Source organism: Micropterus salmoides, unplaced genomic scaffold (assembly GCF_014851395.1).
Source record: "Micropterus salmoides isolate LMB-PRFRI ecotype aquatic unplaced genomic scaffold, ASM1485139v1 Ms_hic_scaffold_18, whole genome shotgun sequence".
NCBI classification, from domain to species: Eukaryota; Metazoa; Chordata; class Actinopteri; order Centrarchiformes; family Centrarchidae; genus Micropterus; species Micropterus salmoides.
This window is the reverse complement of record NW_024040928.1, coordinates 19,372,079-19,399,331: the sequence shown is the minus strand read 5'-3', so window position 1 is coordinate 19,399,331 and position 27,253 is coordinate 19,372,079. Positions and strand designations below refer to the sequence as shown.

Genomic DNA, 27,253 nt, shown 5'->3' with positions numbered 1-27,253 from the left:
AAATAACACACATAAATTAAAAACAAAATAGATTTAGATATGTACAGAGAAATTAATGATAAAGAAATAACAAATAAAGCATCTCAAACATACAAATTCAAAATCAAAAATCAACAGAAGCAATCAAAACGGTCGAAAAATATTTGCATGTCAGAGGGAAATGTACTTTTTATTCCACGAGTATTAATATATTAGTATTTAAAAGTTCTAGATACAATGGTGTTTACATATATCTAAACTAATCAGTAATGAAAAACCAACAATGTATAATTTATATATAGCTATATATGCATGTATGTGTTAATTAGTGGTGGAAGAAGTTACTTAAGTAAAAGTAGCAATATCTAGCCTATCAATAATAATCAGTATTTGTGCTTCGTGGTAATTCTGCCTATTAAGTAATAGATGTGAGTACTTCTTCCATTTAAGCTTCTTCCTCACAGCTTGCACCTTTAAATTAAATAGCACTTGACGTTTTTTTTTTTTTTTTCTGCAGCAGTGTTTTACTGTACCATCAACACAGTCAGACATCCTGTTGCCGTTCAGTCGTGCGACCCCGCGTCCCAAAACGCGCGCACCCCAGAAGCTCCAGGCGGGACTTCCTTTCTGTTGCGGATGCGATATTAGGGTGAGCAGGCAGAAAGGGCTTGGTCGGGGTGTCGCTGGTCTCTCTGTGCGCCTCTGGACACCAGATAACCGGGCTGACGACGCTGCTTGCTGCTGAAGCCTCGTAGATGAATCTCCTCCTCGGCTATGCTGCCCTGAAAGCGCCGCGAGTATCCGCCCAGCCAACATGTCTGATGTCAACAAGACTATTCAGAAATGGCACGCCAGTTTTAAGAAAGGCACAGACTTTGACTCGTGGGGACAATTAGTGGAGGCTATAGATGAGTACCAAATGTAAGTTGCATTCAACATGTGTGTATCCTGCCTCTCTCCACACAGCTGGTTTCTCCTGAGCACAGCTTCACGCTTCTTTTCCTCACCTTGTAATCCATCTCTCACCTCTCCCTGCAATCAGACAACAGCGTGTAAGAGACAGCGGGTGCATGGTGCTTCACAAGAAGTTGCAACCTCTGAGCTGTCAGTCAGCAGTAAACAAACCCTACCCATCCATGACGTGATGTGGCAGTTGTTGCAGAGTCGCTGTGTGCATGTTTGCATCCCCAGGTTCATCCACCACCAAGTTTCATTTGCGGGAGAATCGATTTCATAAAGCCTGTCATGGAAAATCATCCAGAGCTGCGCGCAGTGTGTTTCATTATGTGTCATGCAGTGCAGAAACGGGGCAATGTTCCTCAGGAGCATTGAGAAATAGTCAGCCACACCCTCTCATTGTTATGGGTGGGTTTCCATCTGTGTTTGTGAGGAATGTTTCCTGCTTTCAGACAATCTCTGCCTCTTTGCACATTTTCAAAGATGCGATCTGCGTTGTCAGCTAATTCATGTTTTACCTGAAATTGCAGTAATAACGCAAAATCAACACCCCGATACCCAAATATCTTGAACGCAAGGGGGCGCATATATACATCATTTAGCCACCTTTCATCACAAGAATCTTCAGATTTTGCTGCAGATCATTAACGCACTTCTATGATGTTATTTATTTTTACTGAATGGCTCAAACTTTATTTTTGATAATTGCTTTGCTTCAGTTGTACCTACAAATTAATACCAGTTTTGATTTATTCCTTTTAGTCTGGCAAGACAACTGCAAAAAGAGGTCCAGTCATCAAATTCATCAGACTTCACAGAAGAGCAGAAGGTAATCATTATACATCTCCCTTTAACATCTAAATAGAAAAGTTAGTTACTTTGCAAAAACTAATATCTTTTTTTCTTCTTCAGAAAACTTTAGGAAAGATTGCAACATGCCTGGAGATGAGAAGTGGCAGTTTGCAGGTTTGTGTTGCTCCTTTTCATTCTGTATGAAATATGACAACAAGCACAGTCAAATCTGGGATTATAGAAATGGTCAAGTCGATTTCTTTATAGAGCACATTTTAAAAACACCAAAGTGCTTTTACAGAGAGATGGCAATTGCAGTCAAATAATAATTCAGACATAATTATGAGTCCAAACCTTTTTCAGATTTATAATGACACTAAACCAGACAGAGGGGTGAAATTATTCTTCATTGTACTTTTTACATTAAACTTTCAGGAAGTTGCTCTGTCCTCTGTTTCTTCCTTGGCCAAAGCAACAGGCTTGTTTCCCTATAAATTCCCTTTTGTAATAACGTACAGTACGAAGTGTGTCATTTGTCTTTGGCTCCTCTGCAGTGCACACAGTCGAAGGAGGAGTTCAAGTTAGAAGAACTAAAGAAACTGGAAACCAGTAAGTGTTGTGCCCGGGAATTAAGCGGCTATCTTTGTTAACAATCCTGTTATCGACTGCGTATTCTGATCCGCTCACAACTCAACTTTCTCCTTTTGTCAACAGTAATTCAAAATATTCTCACCTACAACAAAGAATTTCCCTTTGATGTCCAGCCGGTGCCCTTAAGGTAAATATCCATCACTAAATATCATCATGTCATTACTGTTTGAAGCTCTTATTTTACAGTATATGCTGCTTGGCCGTTAAAGTTTATTCACTAACTGTGTGTGTGTGTGTGTGTGTGTGTGTGTGTGTGAGATATAAAATAATCTCAACCCAAAGTCCTTTTACTACCTTATGGAAATAATATGATTTAAATAATAAATCAATCAGTCACGTTAAAACTGGCATGACACCTGTACCAGTTCCATTCACTGATGAAATCTGCTCAGAAAAAGCTGTAAGTGCACTTTGAGTTGAGATTATCTTGTCACACAGCTTCTTTTCCTTACAAACTGAAGCTGGTCTGGCATTAGATTTGTGTACATACTTCTACAATATCCTGTGTCTGTGCTTCTTCTACCTGTTTATTTCCCTCTGAAAAAGTTTACACGGCACTTTTTGGGCATCTTGTCAGATTTCATATCTGTATGGATCTGTACAGCTGATGGTGCAGATTTACTATTGTCTGCACACACTTCTGGATTACTTTCTTTGATCTATTTGCTCCACTTCTGTCCTCTTGTATCTTAAATCAGTGAGTCCTCTTTGGTCACAACTACCCCAAGGGTAGGGTTTTTTTTTTAAGGGCAAGATAGGAAAGGGAAAAAAAAAATAATTCTTCTACACAAAATTATATTAAATTTTTTGCTGTAATCTTTTTTTTTTTTGTGCTTTATTGGATAATTGAACCCCTTTTTAAGCTTCTGAAACAATAGGTTGCAGGTCGACTTTGCTTTATCTTAAGTGGTCTCAAGCCAAAAAAGTTCAGCAACTCTCACTCTCTCATGGCTGGATATCCTCACAGAAATATTTGGAAGTTTTTATCTAATCTGTAGATAATGAAGTGATCAAACTTGGCGTTCCTCTCTGTCAGGAAAATCCTCGCCCCGGGGGAAGAGGAGAACCTGGAGCTGGAGGAGGAGGAGGATGCGGTAGCGGGAGCAGGTGCTACAGAAGCTTTCCCGCAGCGAGCCCCTGGTACTGGTAGACCCGTTGATAACCGCTCATCAAACTGTTCGGGATGTTTGTTGTGTCACGTTGTCTGTTTGACTGTGTGTCTTTTTTGTTCTCTCTGTCGGTGCTGTGCATGGCTTCATCGCTCATTCCTGCCTGCCTGCTTCATTTGCAGCTTCGCAAGGTACGGCGTTATCAACAAACAGCATCTGAATTTGTTCTCTACTGCATGACAGATGTGTTTTTATTATTATTATTTTATCGGAGCCTTTCAATGGAAATACACACCGTGTTGCTGATTTGACAAAAATGTTCATTTTAGAGTTAATGCTTCTTTTTGACTTTAGAATAAAGTACATCGATTTAGATACCGTTAGATTTTGTTAATAGTGTTCCCTTTTAACAAGTCAGCCTCCGTTCCGCTAACTTTGGGAAAGCATACAGCCTACTTTTTCCATCGAGAATTTCTTTTTATTGATTGATCTGAACATGACAGTGGAGAACATGGACGTGAAAGAACTATTATTGTAGTATTGTTAGTATATATAGTATTATAAGATATTTAAATGGTTACTTAAATCTAAAGCCTGTAATCTGACGGCGTTCTGCCGTTAATCTTTGGTCACAGGTGATGAAGCCGGCCCCTATTGTTATGGTAACTGGTAATGTCTACAACCTTTGTCCTCTACAGGTACCTTGTTGCCACGTTTACCATCAGAGCCTGGGATGTCACTACTTACATTAAAGATTGAAAAGATCGGGTTGAAGGATGCCGGACAGTGCATCGATCCCTACATGACCATTAGTGTCAAAGGTAACAGCCGCATCCCATTCATCCCATTTCAAATATGTGTTGTCTGGATTAAAGTGGAGTCAGTCTGGCGGTGTGGTGAAGACCTCCACAGCTGCTGGTCTCAGATTACAGCCACAACCTTTTCTCTACCACCATGTCTCGATGAGAACAGCTACTCAAGTGCTTTGAAAGTGCTGCAGACGTGCTTCACCTTGAAGTCTTGAAAACCTGCTCGTCACAGCTGTATAAAATTCTGCCAAAACCAAGAGCATGTTCTGTGTTTTCTCTGCCTGCAGATATGAACGGTGTAGATTTGAACCCGGTGCAGGACACCCCTGTGGCCACCAGGAAGGAAGATACCTACATTCACTTCAGTGTGGACGTAGAGATCCAGAGACACGTGGAGAAATTACCAAAAGGTACCAAAGTGACATACTATAACAATATAATAAAAATAAATTCCTACATTACCAACATCACAAGATTCCTTACGTGATTTTTAGGATCATTCTGGCTATATTCCATGATTGTCTTTTATACAACCAATCCTATGAATAAAATGATCCCATAACAATTATTGCCTGTTTAGTCAAAGATTTATATATCTTTTTCCTGAAAGTGGGCACTGCAGCTTAATTTTAATCACACATACTGTACATCATCCTGCTGCTGTAAAAGACTGAAGGCTAGAGGATGGTCAAATAGCTTCCAAAACCCCCCTCCATCACACCTTTCCGACGTCATATTAAGGGAGGCTGTGTCCAATCCGGCGCCCTGCACCCTCTTCTCACCGTGATTGGCCAGCTGTTTGCTTTGAGCTTCTCTCTCATGCAACACTATGAATGTCTTCCAGGACATCACATCTCGCCCCCCTCTGTATGACAGACACCTTCCACCTTCCAGTGTTGCCTTTTGGATCAGAAATAAACACCTTTTGCCTTCTGACGTGGACGGACAACGAACTAGTTCTTTTCTAGCATAACCTGGCCTGGACTAGTGCACCAAATGTATATTAATCCATGTCCGAAAATAGTTCCCAACAAACACACTATTTACTGCTGTTAAAACAATGTTAGCTAAAAACTACAATTCCCAGATGTTTTAGGAAATTCCTACTTTAAAAACTAGTCTTTAGTCTAGTTTTCAGTAGGAACAAAAGGGTTTGAGTGCCACGGGGTAGGGCAGTCAAAAAGTATTGAGAGAATAAATATAATATGGACAGTAAGACACATTTATCCTTTGATGCCCCTGGGATTTTCGCATGCCAGTGTGCAGCATGTCTTGTTCTAAAAAAAAAAAAACAGACTGGCAGGAGAGTTTCATAGAGATGGCACTACTGGTGAGGTAATTATTCGGTATGTTAACTTTATTATTCATGTTGTTAAACCTGCAATACATTCCTCAGGAGCAGCTATCTTCTTTGAATTCAAGCACTACAAACCTAAAAAGAGGTTTACCAGCACAAAATGTTTTGCCTTCATGGAAATGGACGAGATCAAACCGGGCCCCATCGTAATCGAACTGTGAGTCAGCTGACAACGTCTTTTTGTCTAAATGATTTAAGGGATTCCTTTTGTGTCTTTTGAAACAATACTGTACCATCTTTCTTGTATTGCAGGTACAAGAAGCCCACAGACTTCAAGAGGAAGAAACTGCAGCTTTTAACAAAGAAACAACTCTATCTGCATCTTCATCAGACACTACACAAGGACAGCTAAGTGATAGCACACCTTGAACTTTGAATCACCATCTTATGATATTTTCTCTTACATCCACATCCAGCAAAATGTGGTGTTCCACCTCATCACATCCAGCAATCACCCCCCATGAGTATATCAAAAAGTAAAGGGAACTGACTCACATCAGCTCAGACCGCACATCACTTTTGCAGTTTTGTATTTTTTGATATTGTTGTCAAATTCTGTCCCAAAACTCACAAACACTTAAACCACTTAATTTTTAGTCTTCCTTAGCTCACTGACTTGGGGAAACAGGGGACCGACACAATGTGAATTATTACAGGTGCACAATTTGAGTCTTACAGTTTGACTCGCTACTATCTGTAGCGGTTGGACTCTCAAGTGAAATTTAGCAAAACATTATAAGCAACTGAAGTTCCCAATAAATGCACTATGTTGGTACTTTCATCGCAGAGTTTGCAAAGCTATTCCCTGGATAAAAAACACACGAACAGCAACACTGTTTGCTCCGTCAAGCTATTAAAATGTTATTACGTCAGTCATAGTCGGAGTGTAGCATAATTATAGACTTTTATAGTGTTTAATTATCAATTAAATCAATGGATTTGAAAAAGCTATTACAAAGTGGTTATTTAATTTTAAAAAGTCAACGGTAAAAAGATTAAATTTACCTATTAATATATTTTGTTATGTGCAAAAAAAATATATAACTGAATTGCAAAATGTAATTACAAAATTGATTTCTAAAAAGGCTGTTAAATTAAACTTTGTTAATACATTAACTAAAATCCTGCTAAGCATAAACACTACTGTCCTGTTTTCGGCTTTTAACATTTACAGTTTCCATTTTATGCTTTCTTTATATTGACCTGCATTAACAGATTTGTTTGGGCACTTGGGGCAGCGGATACAAGCTGTAAACACAACCCTGACATATCATCATGTTTTAAGTTGATGAAGGGTTGGTGAACTTCCTATTTACACATCCAGCACACATGGAGCAGCATTAGCAATTATTTGGAATCGTGTATGAATGTAAGTTCAATGTTTACTCAATTTTAGCTCTGTTGTGTTCTCACCAGAATCTGAAGGGAAATATCTGGCTCTTTAGCTGCTAAATGCTCCATTATGTTTACCAGCTAGTAACCGCTAACTTTATCTGCTGATTGGTGCTGGATAACAGTGTGACTGGAAACAAGGTTATGCGTTGGGTCAACTAAAACAGCAAAATCAAAACGATGTGTTAAGACCCTAAAACTCTCAGTAGAGCTGAACTGTAGTTCCATGTTGGTTTGTCACTATGAGCGACAGCTTTCACATTACATGTTGTTATTTGACTAATATAAAAATATTAGTGCAGCTTTAATTTAAGGCAGGAAGCCCTCTGATTGGCAGGCTTTTTTGACATCTTAAATTAAATTTGTCTTTAAATAAAGCTATCAAAGTGGAAACTGTAAAGTAAGTGTGTGTGTGTGTGTGCACAATTATATGTTAAATATACAATAGGTTTATTCTTTTAAGTTGTGTTGGCTTTGTCAAAATATTTCACAAGTTTGATTTAAAGGCCAGATTTCTATATTACCTTGTCCTCTAAATGTCCCCATAATTCCAACAGTCCTCACATGTCAGCGTTCAAGCTTTAATATGATTGATATGCTTATTTAAACTCTTTCGTACGGTTTTGTAAATGAATAAAGAATAAATTGAATGCATCATGGTTTGCATGCAGTGAATGTGAAACCTGTATTCAGGATAACACCAGTTTTCTTTTTCTAAGCAAGCAGAAATGCAGCATTTGGATTATCCAGATCTTTATCACGTGCCAGGAAGTGTTTTCTTTTAAATCTAGTGTTACTTTGCAGATTGGGTGTTTTATGTACATAGTTACATTTAACCAGTGCTTACATGAGACATCTAGAGGATGCATCTTTATGGACAGCTGAAGGACAGGGATTGTGCTCTTGGACTGACTTTTTCAAGATCTTTCTTTCTCTTAAATTGTTATTCAGAAAAGCCTTCTACTTTTATTTTGAAATTTCCCATCACCCTGTTATAAAGGGCTTTTTGTTTTTAAATGAAGTTGCATTAACTTTGTTTCCACTGACTTTGCAGATGTTCTTCACTAAAACATCTACAGTGTATTTTTTTAGATTTTATTTTTGTAACATCACAATATTCAGGACTGTAAATTAACTCTAAGATACACTAACTGATGAGTAAACAGTAACTGTGTGTCTGTATGAAGCACTATGACATGGTAAGACTGAGACCTGTGGAGTGTTTTAAGTTTGTTGACAGACTGAAGGGAATTGTATCAAACATTTACAAAGCTTTTAATTTCTAATAAACTACAAATGAAGCCGTTTTGTGGATTATTTCATCCAGATCATAGAGCGAACGGTTTTAGCATTTGTGATTTATGCAAACATTACTTATGCCTTGTGCAGACTACACGACTTTCAGCGTCGGCCAATGGCCGTGCTGTTCGCACTACACAACTTGCCGTCATTTTGGCGTTCACACTACGTGACTGATCAGTGACAGGGGATCACACACTACACGAGCTGGCACGGACTGTCACCCGATGCTGGTCTCTATAAAAATACCCATAAAACTATGAAACTTTTAATTTGGTTTTATCTACGGTTCTGTGTGTTCTTCAGCCAGTGGTGGTTGATTAGGATGGGAACACATTCTATGATTTTATGGATGAATAAATTGAAGCTTGAACCTCGAGTAGGATCTGAGATACCAAGTGTCTGCCTTCACCCCAACCCAATGGAATTTCCTTGTGGTGCTTACATTTAAAAATTACATTTACCTAATTCAGCAGTAAGCTCTTTTTCCATAAACGTTTTGAGTGATACTTTCAAAACTGTGCAACAGATATGCCGTTCATCTCAAAGTCAAGTTAAGCCAAAGTTGCTAAATGGAAGACAAGCTTGGTAAACTGATAATGAAGCCCTTTTTAATATATCTTCATTGTGTTTTGGTCCTGAAACAATGTGACCTAATGCCCCAGGTTTGATATGATTACTCACCAGACAAGCAAATGTCCTCACCTATTGAGTACAACAACAACAACAAAAAAAACAGCAGGGGAGCTGAATCTCATTGAGCTGAGAGGCCATAGTTTCATGTGTTTGAGCCAAAGGACAATTCGTTTGTTACACGAAAAAGCAAAACAGATTGACAGAACAGATGGATGTGCATCTAGAGTTATTGGTGAAAGGCTACTCTGCTTCTGTCCCTGCATACACTAAGCTGAATAAGGTACATGCTGTTTTTTGTATAAATTAACATGTCAACTGACTTTTAACAAACAGAACAGATGTTTATGTTTCTGTCTCAGCAGCAGCACAGATTTATGCCTTATAACACCAACAGCTTTTACATTCTTTATTATTAAAAGTTCTACCAACATAGTAAAATAAGTTATACATCTGGCCATCAAATTACACATTTGCTTTACAGTCTGTTTTGAAGCAACAGCTTTGGGAAAATTAAGGTCTTCCTGAATGCTCGAAGCTAAACCTCCCTCTTTTTTATCCTCTTTTAAAACAATTTCCACAGGAAATGACATTTAAAAATTTGCTCCTTAAAAATCATTGCTATTTTTTTTAAAAGATAAACACAAATGAAAATTCTCTGTAATAATGATTATTGCACAATAAGCTGTTTAGAAAAGTGGCAACCCTCTCAACTCATTCATTTCAGACATAATTATTGATGGTGCTTTAATTGAAGGACCATGTTTTTTTTTGTTGGTTATTTTACGTAAACATCATGGTAGCTTTTATAACTGAAACCAGAAAATAATCATGACCTATGTTTGGACAGGATCTGGGTTGTTAATGTGATGGGTACGGAGTAAATCCAAGTCCTCTGCTGTAGCTGGTGGCATTCTTAAGGCTTGACCATCGCTGGCCTCACTGAGTCCTGAGGAGCCTCCTGCTTCACATGCAGGTCCTGTCCAGGGCCAGTTTGAGCTCCTGATGAGTTCTGGAGGGCATTAGGTGGACCCTGACTATAAGCATCACCAGGATATGCAGGGTGGGGAAGGACACCTGGAGGCAGGTTCATTGGTGGGCTGGTGTGGTCACGTGGTCCTGGGAAGCGCATGTCGGGAGGGATGGGAGGACGTGGTCCCATAGGTCCACGAACACCTAAACAATGGAAAAGGGAAATATTAATGGAGGACATAGGTCGAGACAGGCTGGAAAAAAACCCTGAACTTTTCTACTGATACAGTTCAGATGTACGTACAAGTCTGCAGTGGTACATAATACTTTCAGGAAACAGTCACAGCCCTACACTACAAAAAATAAAAGTTTGTGCCTTCTTCCACCTACTTAGCTTTTATCCATTGCTAAACTAACTGCCATATATTGAAATGGAATTATTACAACCTTAAACAATATTAAAAACTTGAGTACTGAGTGAAAAAGTTGAGCTTGCTGCAAAGCGACAATATTTGAGCTATAAAACAATCTTGCTACTACAGTTTAACTTGGCCTGGTATGATTGACCATTAGCTTAATGTGGCTAATGTTAGCAAGCTTTAGATGGATATTGCTGGGTAGCTGACATCCATCATTTTCTCACCAAGAGAGTATTCTCTAGTTGTGCTGCTGCTGCTGCTGCTATACAACATGAAGCATTAATCAACTTACTTCCTACTACTCATAATTATCCGAAAACCTGGCAGTTCAATACATTTAGGGGTCCAGACACAGTACATGCGGTCACAACACTCAAACTTCCCAGCACGACTCAGAGACAGCACAAACTGAATGGCAGAACGCACCAGGTGGCAGAGGCATCGGTCCAAAGTGATGAGGTGGAGGGGGACGGAAGTGTGGCGGTGGTGGACCCCGAGGATCAATAACATGTCCAGGGCCTGGCCTGGGGTGGAACACATGTCCGTTGGCGGGTCGGGGTCCAAAATCTCCACCCACTGGTCCAGGCAGGGGCATACCTGGGTGCCCGTTGGCTGGAAGTGGAGGACCTGGAGGACCATGAGGACCTGGTGGGAGGTGGTAGGGGCCGGGTCTTGGAGGTCTGTAAGGTCCAGGAGGTGGCAGACGGCCGTGGGGTCCAGGAGGGAGGAGCTGCTCATGTGGTCCAGGGCCGGGTGGAGGTCCTTGGACCATGGGGCCTGGTGAGTCCCTGATCGGAGACACTAGGAGAGATCCAGGGCCCTGAAAACGGCAGGCCGATAATCAGAAAGAGTTGTGTGCTGTCACTAGAACTTTAGTTGGTCCTGGAAGTGAGTATAGATGGATTCAAATCTTATTCATGCAGTGAAATCATCCACAATATTCGCCCAACAAGCAGTGCATTGAGCCAGGGCTCAATCAAATGACCCGTAACCACACACCATGATTATTTGATTGAGCCAGGGCTCAATCAAATGACCCGTAAACACACCATGATTATTTGAATGAAAAACCATCACAGCACTTTCACAAATGCTCAAACTCAGACAGACATTGTTGAAGTTAAAGTTAATGAAAAGAATCTCTGCTTCTTTCAGTGCAGTGAGAACAGTTGAAACCACACGCTCAGCCCAAACAGTTAAGTCAGCCCCAGTGAAGCAAAAATGCCTTGAATCTCTTCCCAAATCCAGCTACAGGGAAGAGGGGATGGAGCGCTTGCATACACCTTCACACCTGGACTGGACAGCCTCTATACTCACTGTCTCTGGACTGTCTGTGGAGACCTCAGTCTGTGTCTCTGCTTTTATCTGTGGATCTACTGCTTGTGTCTGTTTTAGAGCAAGGACATACACAACGGACATGTAGGTAGGAGGCTCTACGCCTTCAGACGGTAGGGGGGGGGAAGGTATTATATAAAAATGAGTCTGATCTGATTATAAAAACTTACACATCCGTCCATGTTGGCAGGTGAGGAGCTACGTGGGCCCATCATGTCTGAAAGAGGAGAGATGGCACAGTGTTGGAAGAATGTTTGAAAGCAAAAGGTGACCTCTGAAATTCAGAGACTGCTGAAGACATACCCATCCCAGAGATGTGTTTGTTTTCAGGGTAACGACCATGTGGGTCTGATGGAGGTCGTGGACCTGAGTGTAGAAGAAAACAAGACACAATGAAGAATGAAGTCCCCCTCCAGACTCTGCCGTTGTAGTAAAACAGGAAACAAATTATTACAGTGGCAAAGACTGGTCATCTGTCATCAATGAGGAAAACAGTCAACAAAACAAAGCATTCTGGATGACTTTAAAGCCCCTGAAAACTTCTAATTAAATTATCTTTAATTCATGACAGAATAAGAAACAATCAAATATCAAATTTGGGGGGGTGGGGGGGGGTCATCAACTATTAAGAGTTTAAGACTTCAAAATTCACTTAACCTGCTTCTTCAGGAACCCATTGCTTAAAGTGAGAAGCGGATTAAGAAAATGTGTTTTTAGAGCCTTTAAACAAGAAAAAGGGGAAGCACATTTCAACAGCAACACAAACACAAAAAACCCTCCCCCAAAAAAGACATTTAGAAATAAAACGAGAAGGAAAAGAGAGTTGAAGACAGGAGGTAGCTGGAAGATGCAGGATGTAACACATACTGGGAAGAAATAAAAAGGAGGAACTCAAGAAGGTGAAAGAGCTGAAAAGAACAATGAAGTCCGGTGTGCAAGAGGAGAAAGATTTAAGGACACAAGGTTGTAAGGGAGGGATGATGTCCAACCGTGGTGAAGATCAAAGAAGGTGAAGTTATCCACTGGGACTCACCATATGGGTCAATTCTTCGCCCCACTGGGGCAGAAGGAGGGCGTCTGGGACCCTCTATCATTATTGGAGGAGATGGAGCACCCCCGCTCACAGGAGAAGGCCCATATGAATCACCTGTTACGATCAAACCATCCATTTACCAAAGGAAACGAAAGGGCTGACTGTACACTATGATCTATGCAAAGAAGACGTCCTCATTCCAGCTCAAGTCAAGTACAATGAAATGACAAATGTACGACCACAACACATACTCATTTAACAAAAACAAAATTCAAGAACGAAAAAAAATGCAGGACTTTATTGGAAAACAGCGTCCTCTTCTCAAAGCTCCGCAGGATGAGAAACAGCAGGGAACGGTGTGTGGTCTACTCACCTTGGCGAGGACCTGCAGGTTGTCCGGAGTTCGGTCGGAAGAGGGGAGCACGGCGCTCATTAAGTTGGGAGGTCATTACAGCCAGTCTAGTAATGGATAAAAAACAAACAAAAAAAAACAATAACTGTTCATTAGAAGCAAATAGGTGCCATAGGAAGGCTAACTATTATTTTTTTGATTAAATATTATTTAATCTGCTGAAAATTTTTCTGAAAATTGTGAACAATTTAACACAGCCCAAGGTGTCAACATCAAGTTGAAAAATAGCAAATCCTTACATTTTAATAGCTGAAACAAGTGAATGTTTGGTATTTTTGCATTAAAATTACTCCTTTAAGTACCAATTAATAGTTTCTGCTCCAGCCAAAGGGATTTAATATTTCAGCTCAAGAGTAACAACAAAAATCCAAACACTATTTTTACTAATCCTGCCAGCACTTACTTTTCACGCAGCTTTGATGATTCAAGCTTCTCTTGATTCAAAGCTCGCTCTGCATTACGAGCATTTACCTGGAAACATAACGGGAGCATTTGTGTGCAACTAGTGCCTCAGCTTTTATTATTCTTAAACAGCATATGGGAAAAAATAAAATAAAATATTGTGCTGCTTTGTGCAACATACCCAGTTTGAGTGAGTTTTGTTTTCCTGTTCTTTTATCTAAAAAAGAAAGAAAGACATTCCAGTGTCAGTCAGTGTTTACTAAGATTTTTTTTCTGTATTTGCTTATTTAAAAATGAATAGTCTACCTGCTCTTTATAGACGTCCTCAGTCTTCTTCATCTGCTCCTCCATTTCATTAATGCGTTGCTTTAAGATTTTAACCTGCTCCTCTGCCTCGAGAGCTTTCCCTCCAACCTCAGACAGCATGTTCTCTTTGCTGCGTCGCTCCAACTCTTCCTTCGTTAATCTCCTGTGAAGCCACAGAAACACCCTTCTTCAAATAACAGTAACACAGGGTTCGCTTGCACATCGTTTCCATTTCCAAGACATATGCTATCACTCATGAGATTATGCTAAAACAGAATATTCATTAAGGTGAAACAAGTGCATATTTTAGCTAATAAAAAGTGTTCAATGACTATTATGGCTTCACTTACTGCTGCAAAGCGTTTTCCTTCTGCTGATACATTTCAACCATGATTTCATTTTTCTGCTGGAGGATCTTGAACTGGTTTTCGATATGGCTCTTGTCGCTTTTTAGGGTTGCAATTGCATGTTCAAGCTCCTGGTGTTGTTCTGTTGCAAAATAAAATGGTGTGTTTAAAGACGCAGGAAGAAAGTCTTATTCAAAGGCAACGCGTTTATGCAATTTTTCAAAAAAACAAAACAAACACTCACATGTGTCAGTAATTGAACAATGACATACCTTCCAGTGACTTTCTAGTCTTTTCTTCATTCAGTAGTTTGGTCATGAAGCGATCACGCTCTTCTTCGACCACAGAGAGAGTGGTCTGGACCTGGAACATTTAAAAAAAAAAAAGAAACACATTACTGTAGAAGCAGGTTAACATTTGTCTTCCAGGTGGAACAGACACTGATATCTGGTCATCTTACCCGAGAAACATCCATCATCTGTTTGATTCTGTTCTTTATGGCTGTCTTCTTGTCTGCAAAAGACACCGTAATGCCGTTAACAACTTGGTATGAAGCTGAACACAAACTACTAGAATCCATTTGCATGTGTATTATTCACATTACTAAATTAGTAACAGAGTTGGTACTAACCATGCGCTACTTCACAATTGGCTAACACGTTGGTGTCACCTTTTTGTGAATCACAAGCATCTAGGTCTGCCAGAAGTTCAGACAGCACCTGCCAGGAGACATTTTTGTGCAAGAGTAAGTTAATAATTTGATGCAAGTTAAGGACTAATATTTGCAGCTGAAAACCAAGAACAATTGTGGCAGTAGTTACAAAAAAGCTCCCGACCTCCACGTTGTGATCTTTGAGCACCACAGAGTCCTCCAGCTCTTTCTGGGACTTTTGGTAGACTTTAATTTGCTCGTTCAGCTCCTTGTGTTTGTCCTCCCAGCCCTTTATAGTAGCCTTAAGCTGTAAGAATTGGCAAGGTCAGGAGAGTGCTCCAGGAAAACATTATATGTGAAATGATCCAGTTTCAATTAACTCATTCATTAGACCTCAGTCTTCAATAACATATCAAAACACATCTACATATTGTCTTACGGTTTTATTTTCTTCTTTTAGCGCTGCATAATCTTTCACAAGACATTTATGCTGAGCGTTTCGGGCATCTTCACGAATTTTGGACTCGTCCAGGAGAACTGTAGTCTGTGGCGAACACATGCAGTTTATAAGAGAAGCTGAAACCACAAGCTTCATATCTTTTTGCAACATGAAGATTATGCAAGGACTTGTACCTTAGCGAGAGCTTCCTGAATCTTTTTCCTGCTGAGCTGTAGTTTCTCGTTTAACTTCTCCAATTTCTCAATCTGTTAAAGAAACCGTTAAGCGTCACAAATCTGAGACAACAGTTTACTAGTATTAGGAAAAACAATATTTTCAACAATTACCCTTGTTTCATTTTGCAGAGAGTTTGCCCTCTCATCTTCGAGTTGTTTTGCATATTTGTTCTTTTCCTCAGCAATCTGTTCATTCCGTGTTTCTGCCTCCAAAACCTTACCCTGCAAAAAGGCAATGAGAGAAACTTCAACCACAGACAGAACAAGAAGCCATATCACTTACTGTCCAAATGACACACAACACCCACGAGCCAATTACAGGTACACTGCGACATTCTTAAAAGCTCTTTAGAGCAAACAGAATCCGTATTTCCTCATTGCTCACCTCCAGTTTTTGCATCATTTTCATTGTACAACTGACAGTTTTCTCTGACTGTTTTTGATTTTCTTTAAGTTGTTCAGTCTAAAGAAAAAAGATAAACACAATTGAGAAAGTCCCAGAAAGAAGAGCAAACCTTTTCAAAAGCAGCTCATAGATATTTGATCACATTTTTATTTGTAGCTCACCTGTTTCTGGAGTTCAGACATTTTAGAGAGAGCATCATTCTTCTCTTTTTTGAGTGCCAAAATTTGCTCGGTCAACCTTTTTTCATCCACTATGTAGCAGAAACACAACAAAAAGTTCACAATCAGTTCGATTTTACACTTCTACATTTGTCATGTGATAAGATGTGAAATCAATAACTAAAAACTTACCCAGATATTCTCTCTTCTTTACCTAAAACAAAATTTAGAAATGCGACAAGATCAGCTTGATTTCTGATCACACATTTTGAAATAACTGTCACAGTGTGATCATCGTGTAAATGTAGTGATGTATTCATCATGTCAGGAAGAGTGCACAAATAGAGTCCATCAGTGAACCAGATAAGAAAAATATTATGCTTAAATATTATACTATTATCTCAATATGTAGTTAAGCGTGTGCGTCTTAAATGGATATAAGCTTATAAAAATGTTTAATTTTTTTCTTCGCTGTAGACAAATCGTTGGGCCCAATAAAATCTGTTTGTTTAATCTTTCCCCAAATTCAGTGTTGTCCATTTATTAAATTTGTTTCTAAATTCTGTGTTTTACAATTTCAGCACAAGTTGTCATCAGAAAGCGTGTGTAATCATGTAGTGGATAAATAAAATTTTAACAATTCAATCAGAAAATATTATAAATGTAATCAACAACAATGAATTTGATGTTTCACACAAATATGCATATAGAAATAGTAAAATATATGTGCAATTATTTAAGGAGACAATTCAAAATAAATGTATTGCAACAGTACAATATTAAAATACTATTTAATAGGGGACATTTCCAGTGAATGCATTGTTGCAATGCACATACGCTGAATTCTTATTAAATAGGTTATCATCATTGTTAATTACTGATAATTTATTTCAATGGATCTTCTGCAGGAAAGCCTCCATATGCTGCTCAAACTCACAGTAATAAGTGGTTCTGACAGAGGCTACGTTAACTTGGGCAACGCTCCTCCTTATTCACAAAGCTTGACTGGATGTAGCTTTTCTAAGAATATCTGACACACAACCACGAAGTCTTCAACGAGCTTGCACCTTGCATCTGACGACGTGGTTGCACTAACCCAGATTCTTCCTGAATCCACATTTTGGTAGTGTTGTGTATGTTGTCTGCATCGTGGAAATCATAGGGCCCTAAATTAACACATAGTTTGAGCAGAGATGAGAGAAGCAATAGTAAAACACTTACTGCCAACACAACCCTCCAGAAGAAAAGGGTGAAGGTCACTACTCCAACCAAAGCAGTGATGACAACAGCTTGCCATGGACAGCCAAACAAGGTATCTCCAGGTTTCCACTCTTCTGGCAGTAGTGATATCATCTGATGGCACAAACACAATCAATATTCAGGAATGATCATGGTCACAATTAGGAAAAAATTAATAAAGCTGAAAAAGCTGGTTAAACATACATCTTGAAGAGAGAAGTTCTATGTCTCAAGGCATACAATAAATGATGTGGCAGTGGGGAGATTTTCCCCCCCCCCTTCTTATTGTGATTTAAATGCAAACAATTTTATGACAGGACTAAAGTATTTGTCAAAGCACAATGAGAGACTCCAGGAGGCCTACAGTAGGTTAAGCCTTAAAGCAACCAGTATTTACACAGATACTGCACATAAACTGATGAACATCAGTAGAAGTGATGTGTTTCTGTACTCTATTCACACCAAAGCTTATCAAGATATCAGAGCATTACCATGCAATAATAATAAAACAAAGTTGTGCACCAAGCAGTGTCCTTATGCTACAACCAAAAACATTAAACTCTCTTGTTTATTAGCATCAAACACATGAGCAAAACAGTGATAAATCTGCAAAACTAATCAGCTCTTTCACAAGTTTCCTGCCACTAACACAATCAACACACATCCTGTAGGGACAAGCATTTTGACACTAATCAAGAATTCTCAATAACTGCACTATTAAAAAGGTATTATGGAGAGTATTATAAAGGGTTGGTGTTACAGTGCTTCAGAGGGGCAGGAAACAGATTTCCATAATCATTTGCTGCTTCTAAATTCATACGCTGATAATTTACAACTACAAGCCAGGTGTTGTTTATATTACAGTTAAATCAGTACAAAATGGTTGTTTGCTGCCAATAGGGTGGAATGTTAGGAATCGTATCGATTGCCAAAGAGGACTATAATGTTACCACTGGCTTCATTAGCGTCCTTTAATACCAGTAAGAACTCTGCAACCACAAAGAAACCTTTGAACTGAGCATGTGGCAGTTCAGACAAGAACAAACACACACTGTGGCTCTAATGAAATGCAGGGATTACAAATAAATTAACACACCACATTGTCTGGAAGGATTAACATGCTCTCTTCAGCCAGGCATTACAAAAGCCTAATTTTTCTTAATATAGCAATACACAAATACAAGACTGCAACCATATTATGGTTAACAGGACATTAAAACTCTAATTTACATAGAAAATAAACTATAGAACAGCATATGTTTCACATGGGTCTTCGAAGAGACAAGTTCAGTTGCATCTGGTAGTTAAGTAAATTGAGTAGTTTAAGTCTCTGTCAGCCATATGCTCATGAACACGTCAGCAGGCCATGGTAGCATAATACATACTTGGACACACTTGACATAGAACTCCGACTGACTCAGTTTTTCACTTACATGTTGCAGCTCCTTTAGAAAAAACATTTGAACGTGATCCGGTTCCATTACAGGTCGGGGTAACGTTACTGTATCGCTCTCCATGTCTTTGAAACAAGAAAGGAACTAGCCAGAGTATGCTAGTTTGACAGATATTAGCTTGGTAGCACGCTAGCGTTAGCCAAGCTCACAGTATAATGTACGGTTAAGCTGACGTTAGCCGTTAGCGTTAAAGCCTACGGCGTCTGAAAAAACACGTCGTTGCAAACAGTGACAACGTTAGACGGTCGAGACAGGTGGTGAGCAGGACTTGGCAACAACAGTTGGCTAAAGGAAATTACAGATGACTCGTCGTATCCCATTCACTATCAGAAACCAAGCTGGAGACGTTAGCGGAGCTGCAGGTTCAAATATGGGTAACACTTTTAGTACAAAAGGCGTTTAGGAACCTAAATTAGTACACACAGTCCACCTTACGACAGTGTCTAAAGATTAATTATCTGGCTTTCCGTATTAAAATAAGGCCCGCCGGTTGTGCTATTAGCCAGCTCAGCACCGGCTGTGTTGAACTTCAGCATATACCGCTACAGTCAACAAGACAGGAGGCGGTGCGTGGGACGTTCAGGAACAATCGGAAATGTTAACTTTCTTTGATACAGATTTCCCCAATATCCACCCTGTATACTCGGTCACCTCATACTTAAATTCATCAAAGTACTGTCGAAATGTGTCAGTGCATTAAGATCAAAAAGATAGCAATGTGTGACAGTAAAGAGGCATATCATAGTAAAATTGCAATTTATAAGACCAAATCATTTCAAACACACACACACATTATATATATATATAGTGTCGCTATATAGTATATGCATATGGTCATCTGGACCGGTCAGCAGTGTTTGTGTGTGTGTGTTGCACAAAAGGCCCAAGTTATTATTATTATTATTATTATATTTTTTAAATCAAGTCATTTTGTTTCCTGTGCCCCGGTAAAAATGTTCTATGGCCTGCTTCTGTTCCACGGCCAACCAACTGTGAACCTCTGGTTTATAAGTGTTCTTCTGCATTATTGATTTTATGGATTTAAATTATTCACATTTAAATGCACAACACAGGCAACAAAAACAATTAAGCTGACGAAGCTAGTGTACACAGTAGCTTACAATTGTTAGACTTACCACAATGGTCCACTCTGCAATTTTGCTCTTGATCACTGACAGTATGCAGCCCATATAAACATGTCCAGTTAATAATAATCCCACTTCTTCTTTGTGAATTTCAGTCACTGGGTCCATGGAATTCAAAGATTCTGGTGGAACAAGATTCCCCTGTTAGTCAGTTTGTGTGTGTTATGGACACACAAAGTAAGAGTCTTCCATTATAGTTTGTCATCTCATGCATTAAAAATAGTTACAGTACCATGTGATGATCAAACAATTCTTCCAAAACCAGGTAAAGCAAAGACAGAACCAAACAAGGCTAAACTATGACTGTCGCATAATCTGAGGGAGCCTAGCATACAATGGACTGACTTGCTGATCTCATGAACTTTTAACCTTGATATGCTGACCTCAAGAATGAACTCTTGAACCTAACTGTGCTATATATTTTATTAAAACCCAAGTCCAAAGTGCTCAAAACAGGTTTGCATTTTCTGAGTATGCCACAAATAGTGAGGTCAAATTATTGTGAGGGCTTGGCATAAAGACTGCAGTAATCTTAAAATCTACAATAACAACTCCACGATTGAAGCAATTTCAGCTAATATTGTTTGGTAGGTTAAAGAAACATGCATGCTAAGAACAGCAATAATGAATTAACTTAACTCTCACTAAAAAAAGATTAATTGATTATGTCGTTTAGATTACAAACCTGAGGGCGAGTGTTCAACCTCGACACCAAGACCCATGTCTAAGGGATTTTCCAGGGTGTCTTGAGGGACCTTCTGTATCTCGTCTGATGCACTGAAGCTCAACGGATTGTCTTTGTTTTTATTGAAGTGTCCGCTATCCTCCTCCACACTAACGTCTGGTCCACTGTGCACCTCATCCAAAACTATGTGCTCCTCTGTAGTCTCTGCTGGCCCTTCTTCATGATCGCTTACTGTGATGTTGGCCTCACTCCCAGCCTCAGGGACGCTGACAACTTTGTCTTCTTCAACGATGAAGGGCACGTCACCTTTTACATTTAATAATGTAAACAAACAAACAAACAAAGCAATTTGGAATTAGTCGAGGAGGTCTCTTTCCAGGTTTGTCAAAAAAAGTGTCTGGTTAGAAAGGATTGTGTAAGTGGAAGGAGATTTTTAGTTTTTTCTGTGAGGTGTAGGTGTGTAGGCAGTTAACAACTCGGGTTTCCTTTAAACATTCTTAATCTGATGACAGCAGGTGCGGTCTATGGCTTTGCCAAGAGAATGATATTTGCTTAGTAGGAGGTCCATGTGACTCTCTTTAATGTAAAAGATGATGTTGAAATGTGAGGTTAGCAGATTTAGGGCTGGTACAGTCATGAACTGGAACAAGATAATTTTAAATCTGTGTTTGTGCGCTACATGACATCTGCGATGCAAAGATTCCAAAAATGACTGTCTTGGAAATTACAAAGTACAAAAGTGGTAAATTAGGCCCTGTGTACACAGCATACTAAAACAAATCAGCAGGTGAGATGTCAACCAAAGCACATTGAGGATACAGCTAGCTCAAGCTACATACTAGCTACCAAATTGAGAGTCCACTTATATTATGTCAAACAACTAGGACAAGACTTCCAAAATTAAAAAGAGTGCTGTATCAAATATCTGGTACAATCATATTCCCAAGCTTTATTTTTTTAGCAGATTAATGTGTATTTTTTTCTTTTAAACCGCAATTCACTGTCATCAGGGAAGTGAAATTCTATCACAAATGGACACTTGAGACACAATCTGATGCCAGGTGTCAACTCTAATCTCTTAACAACAATCTGGATATAATATAATAATCTGGAAACAAGATACTCGTCTGACAGTGCCTGAAAGGACAATGCAGGGCTGCATATCTGCTGTGCCACAGTGTCAAATTCTGCATTCACTTTATTTGCAGATCATAAGCTGATGCAATGCATTGTACTCGTCTGTGAAAGGCTCATATTAGTGGTTAAAAAAGAATGTGCAATCATAGGACCTGACTAGCAATCACAGAGGAGGCAATCCCACAGCTCTTATCCATACTACATAGTCAAATGAAAAACAAACCTACCTTGGTCAATATCTGATGCTTTTTCTGTCGCTAAAGGCGTGCTGTCACTGGCTGTTGAATACTTCTGTCGTAGGCTGAACGCAAGCTCCTGGAAGTCATCCAGTATTTCAGTCTCCTCATCCAAACCACTGTCCATATGTTGGTCATTACTGTGTTTTGCGCCTTGGCTGTCCAGCATCTTCTCAATCTCGTCCAGGATAGCGTTCTCAGATGCTTCCAGGATGCCCTCGAGTGCATTTTCAATGTCTTGCATAGTACCTGTGGATGAGAGACGTGTAGCCTGCAATTCTATGTCCAAGTCAGAGAACATGGCCTCCACTTTAAAGAGATTCTTGAGACCCAGAAGCTTTTGGATCCGATCCATGCTCTCCTCTGTGAAGTGGTCTCGAAGCAGCGTCAGTCTCAACACGCTATCACTGTATTCCGGCTCTGGAGTCAACGCAGTGGGCAGGGTTGTCTCAGGTGAGGGTTTGTCAGAGGTGTCGTCTGATTGTGAGGAAGAAAGTGCATTTTCATCTTCAAGTAATTCTTCTTTCTCCTCCTCTGGATCTTTCTCATCTTCCCAGACCTCTGTAAAAACTTCCTCATGACTCTCTGGTTCCTCCACGGATAATTCTGGTTGACCGTCATTGCTCTCTAAATCTGTCATTGAATAGTTGTGTATCTGATTAGATAGGCTGTCATCTATAGTATATTCCTCATCTTTTACATCTGAATCCTCAGTGGACGTGTCCTGCTGTGTTTCGGTACTGGCTAATTCTTGATTGCTCACCTCTTTGTTTTCAGCCAATTCATTGTCTAAATCCTCATTGTGCTCCATTTCAACACTACTGTCCTGTACATCTGTGTTACTATTACAGACCTCTGAATCTTCCTCTTCTTCCTCTTTGTGCCCAAAGGGTTCATCTGCTGTTTTAAGATCTGATTTTTGAGCCTCAGGAATGGAGGAAGTATCATCTTGTGATATTGGATCCACTGATTTTGTACTTGCTTCTGTTTGATGGGGTATCGGCTCATCAGTTGGTTCTAATGTTTCCTCAGGTCCGATCACTTCTCCTTCATCCTCATCATCGCGATCAAACAAGTGTTTTTCAGAGTCACTGTCCATTTCTTTATTATCTGTCTGTACAGAGCTGGGATTAGCAGGATCTTGAAGAACTGGCTCTATATTTTCCGGCTCTTTTGCCAATTCTACGGATACCGGTTTTTCTATGTTTTTCTTTGCTTCTTCAAAACTCTGAGGGGCTTCTGAAGCAGCTTCTTCTTCTTCCTCGTCATCTTCCTCCGAACTAAAATCTTGTGCCGTTTTCTCTCCCCCAGTGACAACTGAAAAAACAGCATCTCCAAATGAGGTCCACATGCTCTTCTCCTCTTCAGTCTCCGGTTTATCATCATGTGTTGTTGGAGGACTTTCAGGCTTTCTGATGGAATCAGATGCTGGAGTGCTCACAGGTTGTTCTGAGAAAGACAGCAATGGAGTTTCTACTTTAACATCAACGTCATCTTTGGGAGGATTCTCTACATAGTTACTTTCCTCCTCTTCATATGGGGTAACTTTCTTGGTGATTTCTTCATCTGAGGCGACAGCATCAAAAGTTGTTCCAAGGGTAGTTTTTAACTGGGGGATTTGCACTCCTTCAGAAATTTTGATGGAATCAGATGCGGGAGTGCTCGCTTGTTCAGAAAAAGACAGCAATGGAGTTTCAACTTCGACATCAATCTCATCTTTGGGAGGATTCTCTACATAGTCACTTTCCTCCTCTTCATATGGGGTAACTTTCTTGGTGATTTCTTCATCTGAGGCGACAGCATCAAAAGTTGTTCCAAGGGTAGTTTTTAACTGGGGGATTTGCACTCCTTCAGAAATTTTGATGGAATCAGATACGGGAGTGCTCGCTTGTTCAGAAAAAGACAGCAATGGAGTTTCAACTTCGACATCAATCTCATCTTTGGGAGGATTCTCTACATAGTCGCTTTCCTCCTCTTCATATGGGGTAACTTTCTTGGTGATTTCTTCATCTGAGGCGACAGCATCAAAAGTTGTTCCAAGGGTAGTTTTTAACTGGGGGATTTGCACTCCTTCAGAAATTTTGATGGAATCAGATGCGGGAGTGCTCGCTTGTTCAGAAAAAGACAGCAATGGAGTTTCAACTTCGACATCAATCTCATCTTTGGGAGGATTTTCTACATAGTCACTTTCCTCCTCTTCATATGGGGTAACTTTCTTGGTGATTTCTTCATCTGAGGCGACAGCATCAAAAGTTGTTCCAAGGGTAGTTTTTAACTGGGGGATTTGCATTCCTTCAGAAATCGAGACTGGTTCATTTTCTGAAACAAAATCATCTTTGGACACAGATCGCACTTCAGATTTTGTAGGTGCATCTTTGGTTTCACTGTCTTCTGCAGCTCTCTCAATAGCATCAGATGTAGCTGCTGTATCAGAATCTGCAACTGGTTTAGAATATGACTCAGTTGCCACATCAAGTTCAGATAAAGAGGCACTTTGATCATATAGGACAAGATCCTCAGAGTTATCATGATGCTCCGTTTGTTTTTCACGGTCAGTTGCCTCGTCTGCTGATGGTTGTAATTCTTCCTGCGTGCCCTCTGCCACTTGGATTGGGTCAGATTTTCCTGTATTTTCACTGTCATTCTCCTCCAGTGATGAGCCTAACAGTGAATCTATGTCGTAATTGTGAAACTTATCATATCCAGTGTCAAAACAGACGAAATCTGTTTCCTGAAAAGACAAGAAAATTAAAAACACACATGGGCTATTTATAAGTGCTATTTTGTTGATAGTTTGAAAGCTCCATTGTATTTCAGATTGATTCAGTTAGTCAGCAACATATTTTCATACCTCTGCTGGAACTTCAAATTCTATGTCAGTATAAATGTGGTTAACTGCAAGAAGGTCCTTTGGGAAATAGCCAAAGTGACTTCCAACCTATTGACAAATGCAAGAAAAGAACGTGTTGAGGATTACACCTACGTTATCCAGTACTGACTGAATATTAACTGTATACTTACACTTCCAGCCCATATGTCGGCCCTTCTTCCTGACAATTTATAGTATACATAGATAGTTTCTGATTTCTTGACTGACAGGAACCGACAGTCTGGTCCCAAGAAATCTTTCACAGCTTTTCCCCGACATAGAAGCACTGTGAAAGCAAAATATGAAGCATTAGAATTGTTTCAGAAAGGTAATCCTTATCAATGTGTTATTTTTTCACATATTGCTCTTTTCAAGAATTCAAAATGCTGCACTTGGGTTCACGCATAATAATTAGTAGTTTTATCAGTTAAACAGTTAAGCATTTGGTCCATATATTCAGAATATAATTAAATTGTTTCCAAAAGCCAAGTTAACATGCAATTGTATTTTGTTCATCCAACAGTCCAAAAGCCAAAGGTGCATGGTTTAATGTAATGTAAGCTTAAGAAAAGCAGCACATGAAAAGCTGGAATGGATCCATTTCTTTGCCATTTTTTGCTTTAAAATTTCTTTACTGATTGTTTATTGCAGTTTAATTTTTTGTCTATTGGCTTATTGTTTTGGCATTGCCCTTTTCACAAAACAAGACTGACAATGATGTAACTAAAGGAGATGAGAAACAAGTAAAGAGTTAACCTTGAGCATTGTCTGCATGACATGCTACTGTTGAAATTAAAACCAAAATCCTATGGATTTAGTTCTGTCTTTAGTCGTTTATTGGTTTAAACATTGCCTAATTAGACATCTAGGAGCAAAGTAACTGTTCTCCTTACTTTTATGTGTTAATGTGTCAATTTTTTATTGTTTTATGACTCAATACTAGCTTTGTTATCACGTAATTACACCAGTCCTTTGGGTAGTAGTCAACATTTTTAACAGCTACGTCGGACTTACCTGTGATGGCTTAAATCTAGCAATGAAAACTGATATGTAAACATAGGTCAACAACAGTACGTTTCTCTATATTCTCCATCAAATCGTCACTTAAAGCTTAAATTTAAGTTAGCTGGTTAAACTAACGTTACGCAATCTACAGTAACGTTACTCTGTGTCAAGCAGTTTAGCAACAAGGTGAGAAGTAACAACCAAAGCTAATGTTGCTTAACAATAGAGCTAGCGAGGCTTGTACTTCGTTAGCTAATGGTAACTAGTAACTACTGTTTGTCAAGGTATTAGCAATAGAGCTTTTTCCCAAGCCAGTTAATTTTGCCACCAGTTAAACTGTCACACCGGTGGCCAATTAGCTGCTAACATTAGCCATCACTATCCACCCAACATGGCAGGCCAGAGCTGCCAGGGAACCGAGCAACGCAGGCTGCGTCTGGCCGAATAACCTTCCCAAAAAACGACTGACGTTAACATTAGCTTGCCTTGTTTTCAAAGAGCAGCACACGGGTAAACAACATTAAAACAACTGCAAGAGGTTACCCAGGTCGCAAATATCGACTGGCAACAGGTCTAGAGATAAGGCGCAGTTTATGGCTAGCTGTACTATCGGGATGTGGGAAGACTGCATCCTTGAAGATGAGCTAGTAACAAGCCAGCAAACTTACTGCTGCACTCCTTATCGGCGCATCTTTTAAAGTCGGAGAACCTTTTTTCCAAGGCTGCGGTTGAAATAAAATTGAATAAAAGTAATAGAAAGCCCTGTCGGTAGAAGTGTTTTGCTGCCATGCTGGCAGATTTGTTGACTGGCTTGATTCCGCTGCTGGAGCATGAGCACTGTGCTGGAGGAGCCGACACGTCAGCAGATCAGATCCGGCTGGGTGTCGGCCCGGGTAGGTTTTCACAGGATATAAGGTTTGGATTAGGCTGCTTCATGTGACTGTGGGAAACCAGCTCAAGGTAGATGCGGTGGTGACTGAGAAAACTGCGCAGGAAATCAACCTCATTATTATGTGCAGTTTCTACTGGAATAATCCATCATACATACAAGGGCATCTATATTATGAAGACAAAGAGGTCTTCCTTATACATATTTGACTATTCACTTTTTGTAATGTAATGTAATCCTCCCCAGAGCCCTCTTTAGACAAATATAGTTTAGCCATAGTGTTTCAGCTTTCAGCCCTATAAAAACCCTATTTTGAGAGACAAACCAAATGCAGTGAACCCTATTGCAAATTTGGGGGTTTGAAAACCAGAGATAATTGTCATGTTATTAACAGCCATCATTAACAAACATCACCCATTCAGTGTGTGATCTATTTAATGTTTACACCGACCTATTTATATCTATCTATCTATCTATCTGTCTGCTAGAGTACTATATT

General features: G+C 39.6%; 2 protein-coding genes across 5 annotated transcripts; one reads left to right on the top strand and one right to left on the bottom strand.

The window, feature by feature from the left end:
- Positions 1 to 553: 553 nt before the first annotated feature.
- aida (axin interactor, dorsalization associated) lies at positions 554 to 8,347 on the top strand. 2 transcript variants are annotated; one of them, XM_038727061.1, is made up of 11 exons: positions 555 to 900; positions 1,699 to 1,765; positions 1,849 to 1,902; positions 2,283 to 2,337; positions 2,443 to 2,506; positions 3,416 to 3,519; positions 3,671 to 3,679; positions 4,187 to 4,309; positions 4,585 to 4,707; positions 5,694 to 5,811; positions 5,907 to 8,347. In XM_038727061.1, the coding sequence occupies exons 1-11, from the start codon at positions 794 to 796 to the stop codon at positions 6,004 to 6,006; spliced, it is 924 nt and encodes a 307-aa protein (XP_038582989.1). In that variant the 5' UTR covers positions 555 to 793; the 3' UTR covers positions 6,007 to 8,347. The 2 variants fall into 2 exon arrangements, with proteins under 2 accessions (XP_038582990.1, XP_038582989.1); XM_038727062.1 differs by lacking the exon at positions 3,671 to 3,679 and having other exon boundaries at positions 554 to 900.
- Positions 8,348 to 8,942: 595 nt separating this feature from the next.
- Positions 8,943 to 26,727, bottom strand: mia3 (MIA SH3 domain ER export factor 3). 3 transcript variants are annotated; one of them, XM_038727058.1, is made up of 29 exons: positions 26,534 to 26,727; positions 25,013 to 25,146; positions 24,843 to 24,929; positions 24,294 to 24,722; positions 21,983 to 24,071; positions 20,619 to 20,924; positions 19,925 to 20,055; positions 17,317 to 17,448; positions 16,288 to 16,309; positions 16,099 to 16,187; positions 15,917 to 15,994; positions 15,643 to 15,753; positions 15,490 to 15,561; positions 15,296 to 15,400; positions 15,041 to 15,163; positions 14,836 to 14,923; positions 14,665 to 14,717; positions 14,477 to 14,567; positions 14,208 to 14,346; positions 13,858 to 14,020; positions 13,733 to 13,768; positions 13,553 to 13,620; positions 13,111 to 13,196; positions 12,738 to 12,851; positions 12,008 to 12,070; positions 11,875 to 11,921; positions 11,687 to 11,755; positions 10,796 to 11,189; positions 8,943 to 10,154 (listed from the first exon to the last, which is right to left on the bottom strand). In XM_038727058.1, the coding sequence occupies exons 1-29, from the start codon at positions 26,652 to 26,654 to the stop codon at positions 9,895 to 9,897; spliced, it is 5,700 nt and encodes a 1,899-aa protein (XP_038582986.1). In that variant the 5' UTR covers positions 26,655 to 26,727; the 3' UTR covers positions 8,943 to 9,894. The 3 variants fall into 3 exon arrangements, with proteins under 3 accessions (XP_038582986.1, XP_038582983.1, XP_038582985.1); XM_038727055.1 differs by having other exon boundaries at positions 21,983 to 24,722; XM_038727057.1 differs by lacking the exon at positions 11,687 to 11,755 and having other exon boundaries at positions 21,983 to 24,722.
- Positions 26,728 to 27,253: the final 526 nt, after the last annotated feature.

Bases quoted from the DNA above. Each gene is read 5' to 3' on its own strand.
- mia3 (XM_038727055.1), bottom strand. From the start codon at position 26,654: ATGGCAGCAAAACACTTCTACCGACAGGGCTTTCTATTACTTTTATTC. The intron at 17,449-19,924 runs GTAAGTCTAACA...TTGTGCCATCAG, and splicing joins TTGCAGAGTGGACCATTGTG to ATGATATCACTACTGCCAGA. The intron at 14,347-14,476 runs GTATGTCATTGT...ATTTTGCAACAG, and splicing joins GACTAGAAAGTCACTGGAAG to AACAACACCAGGAGCTTGAA.
- aida (XM_038727061.1), top strand. From the start codon at position 794: ATGTCTGATGTCAACAAGACTATTCAGAAATGGCACGCCAGTTTTAAG. The intron at 901-1,698 runs GTAAGTTGCATT...TATTCCTTTTAG, and splicing joins GCTATAGATGAGTACCAAAT to TCTGGCAAGACAACTGCAAA. The intron at 4,708-5,693 runs GTACCAAAGTGA...TACATTCCTCAG, and splicing joins CGTGGAGAAATTACCAAAAG to GAGCAGCTATCTTCTTTGAA.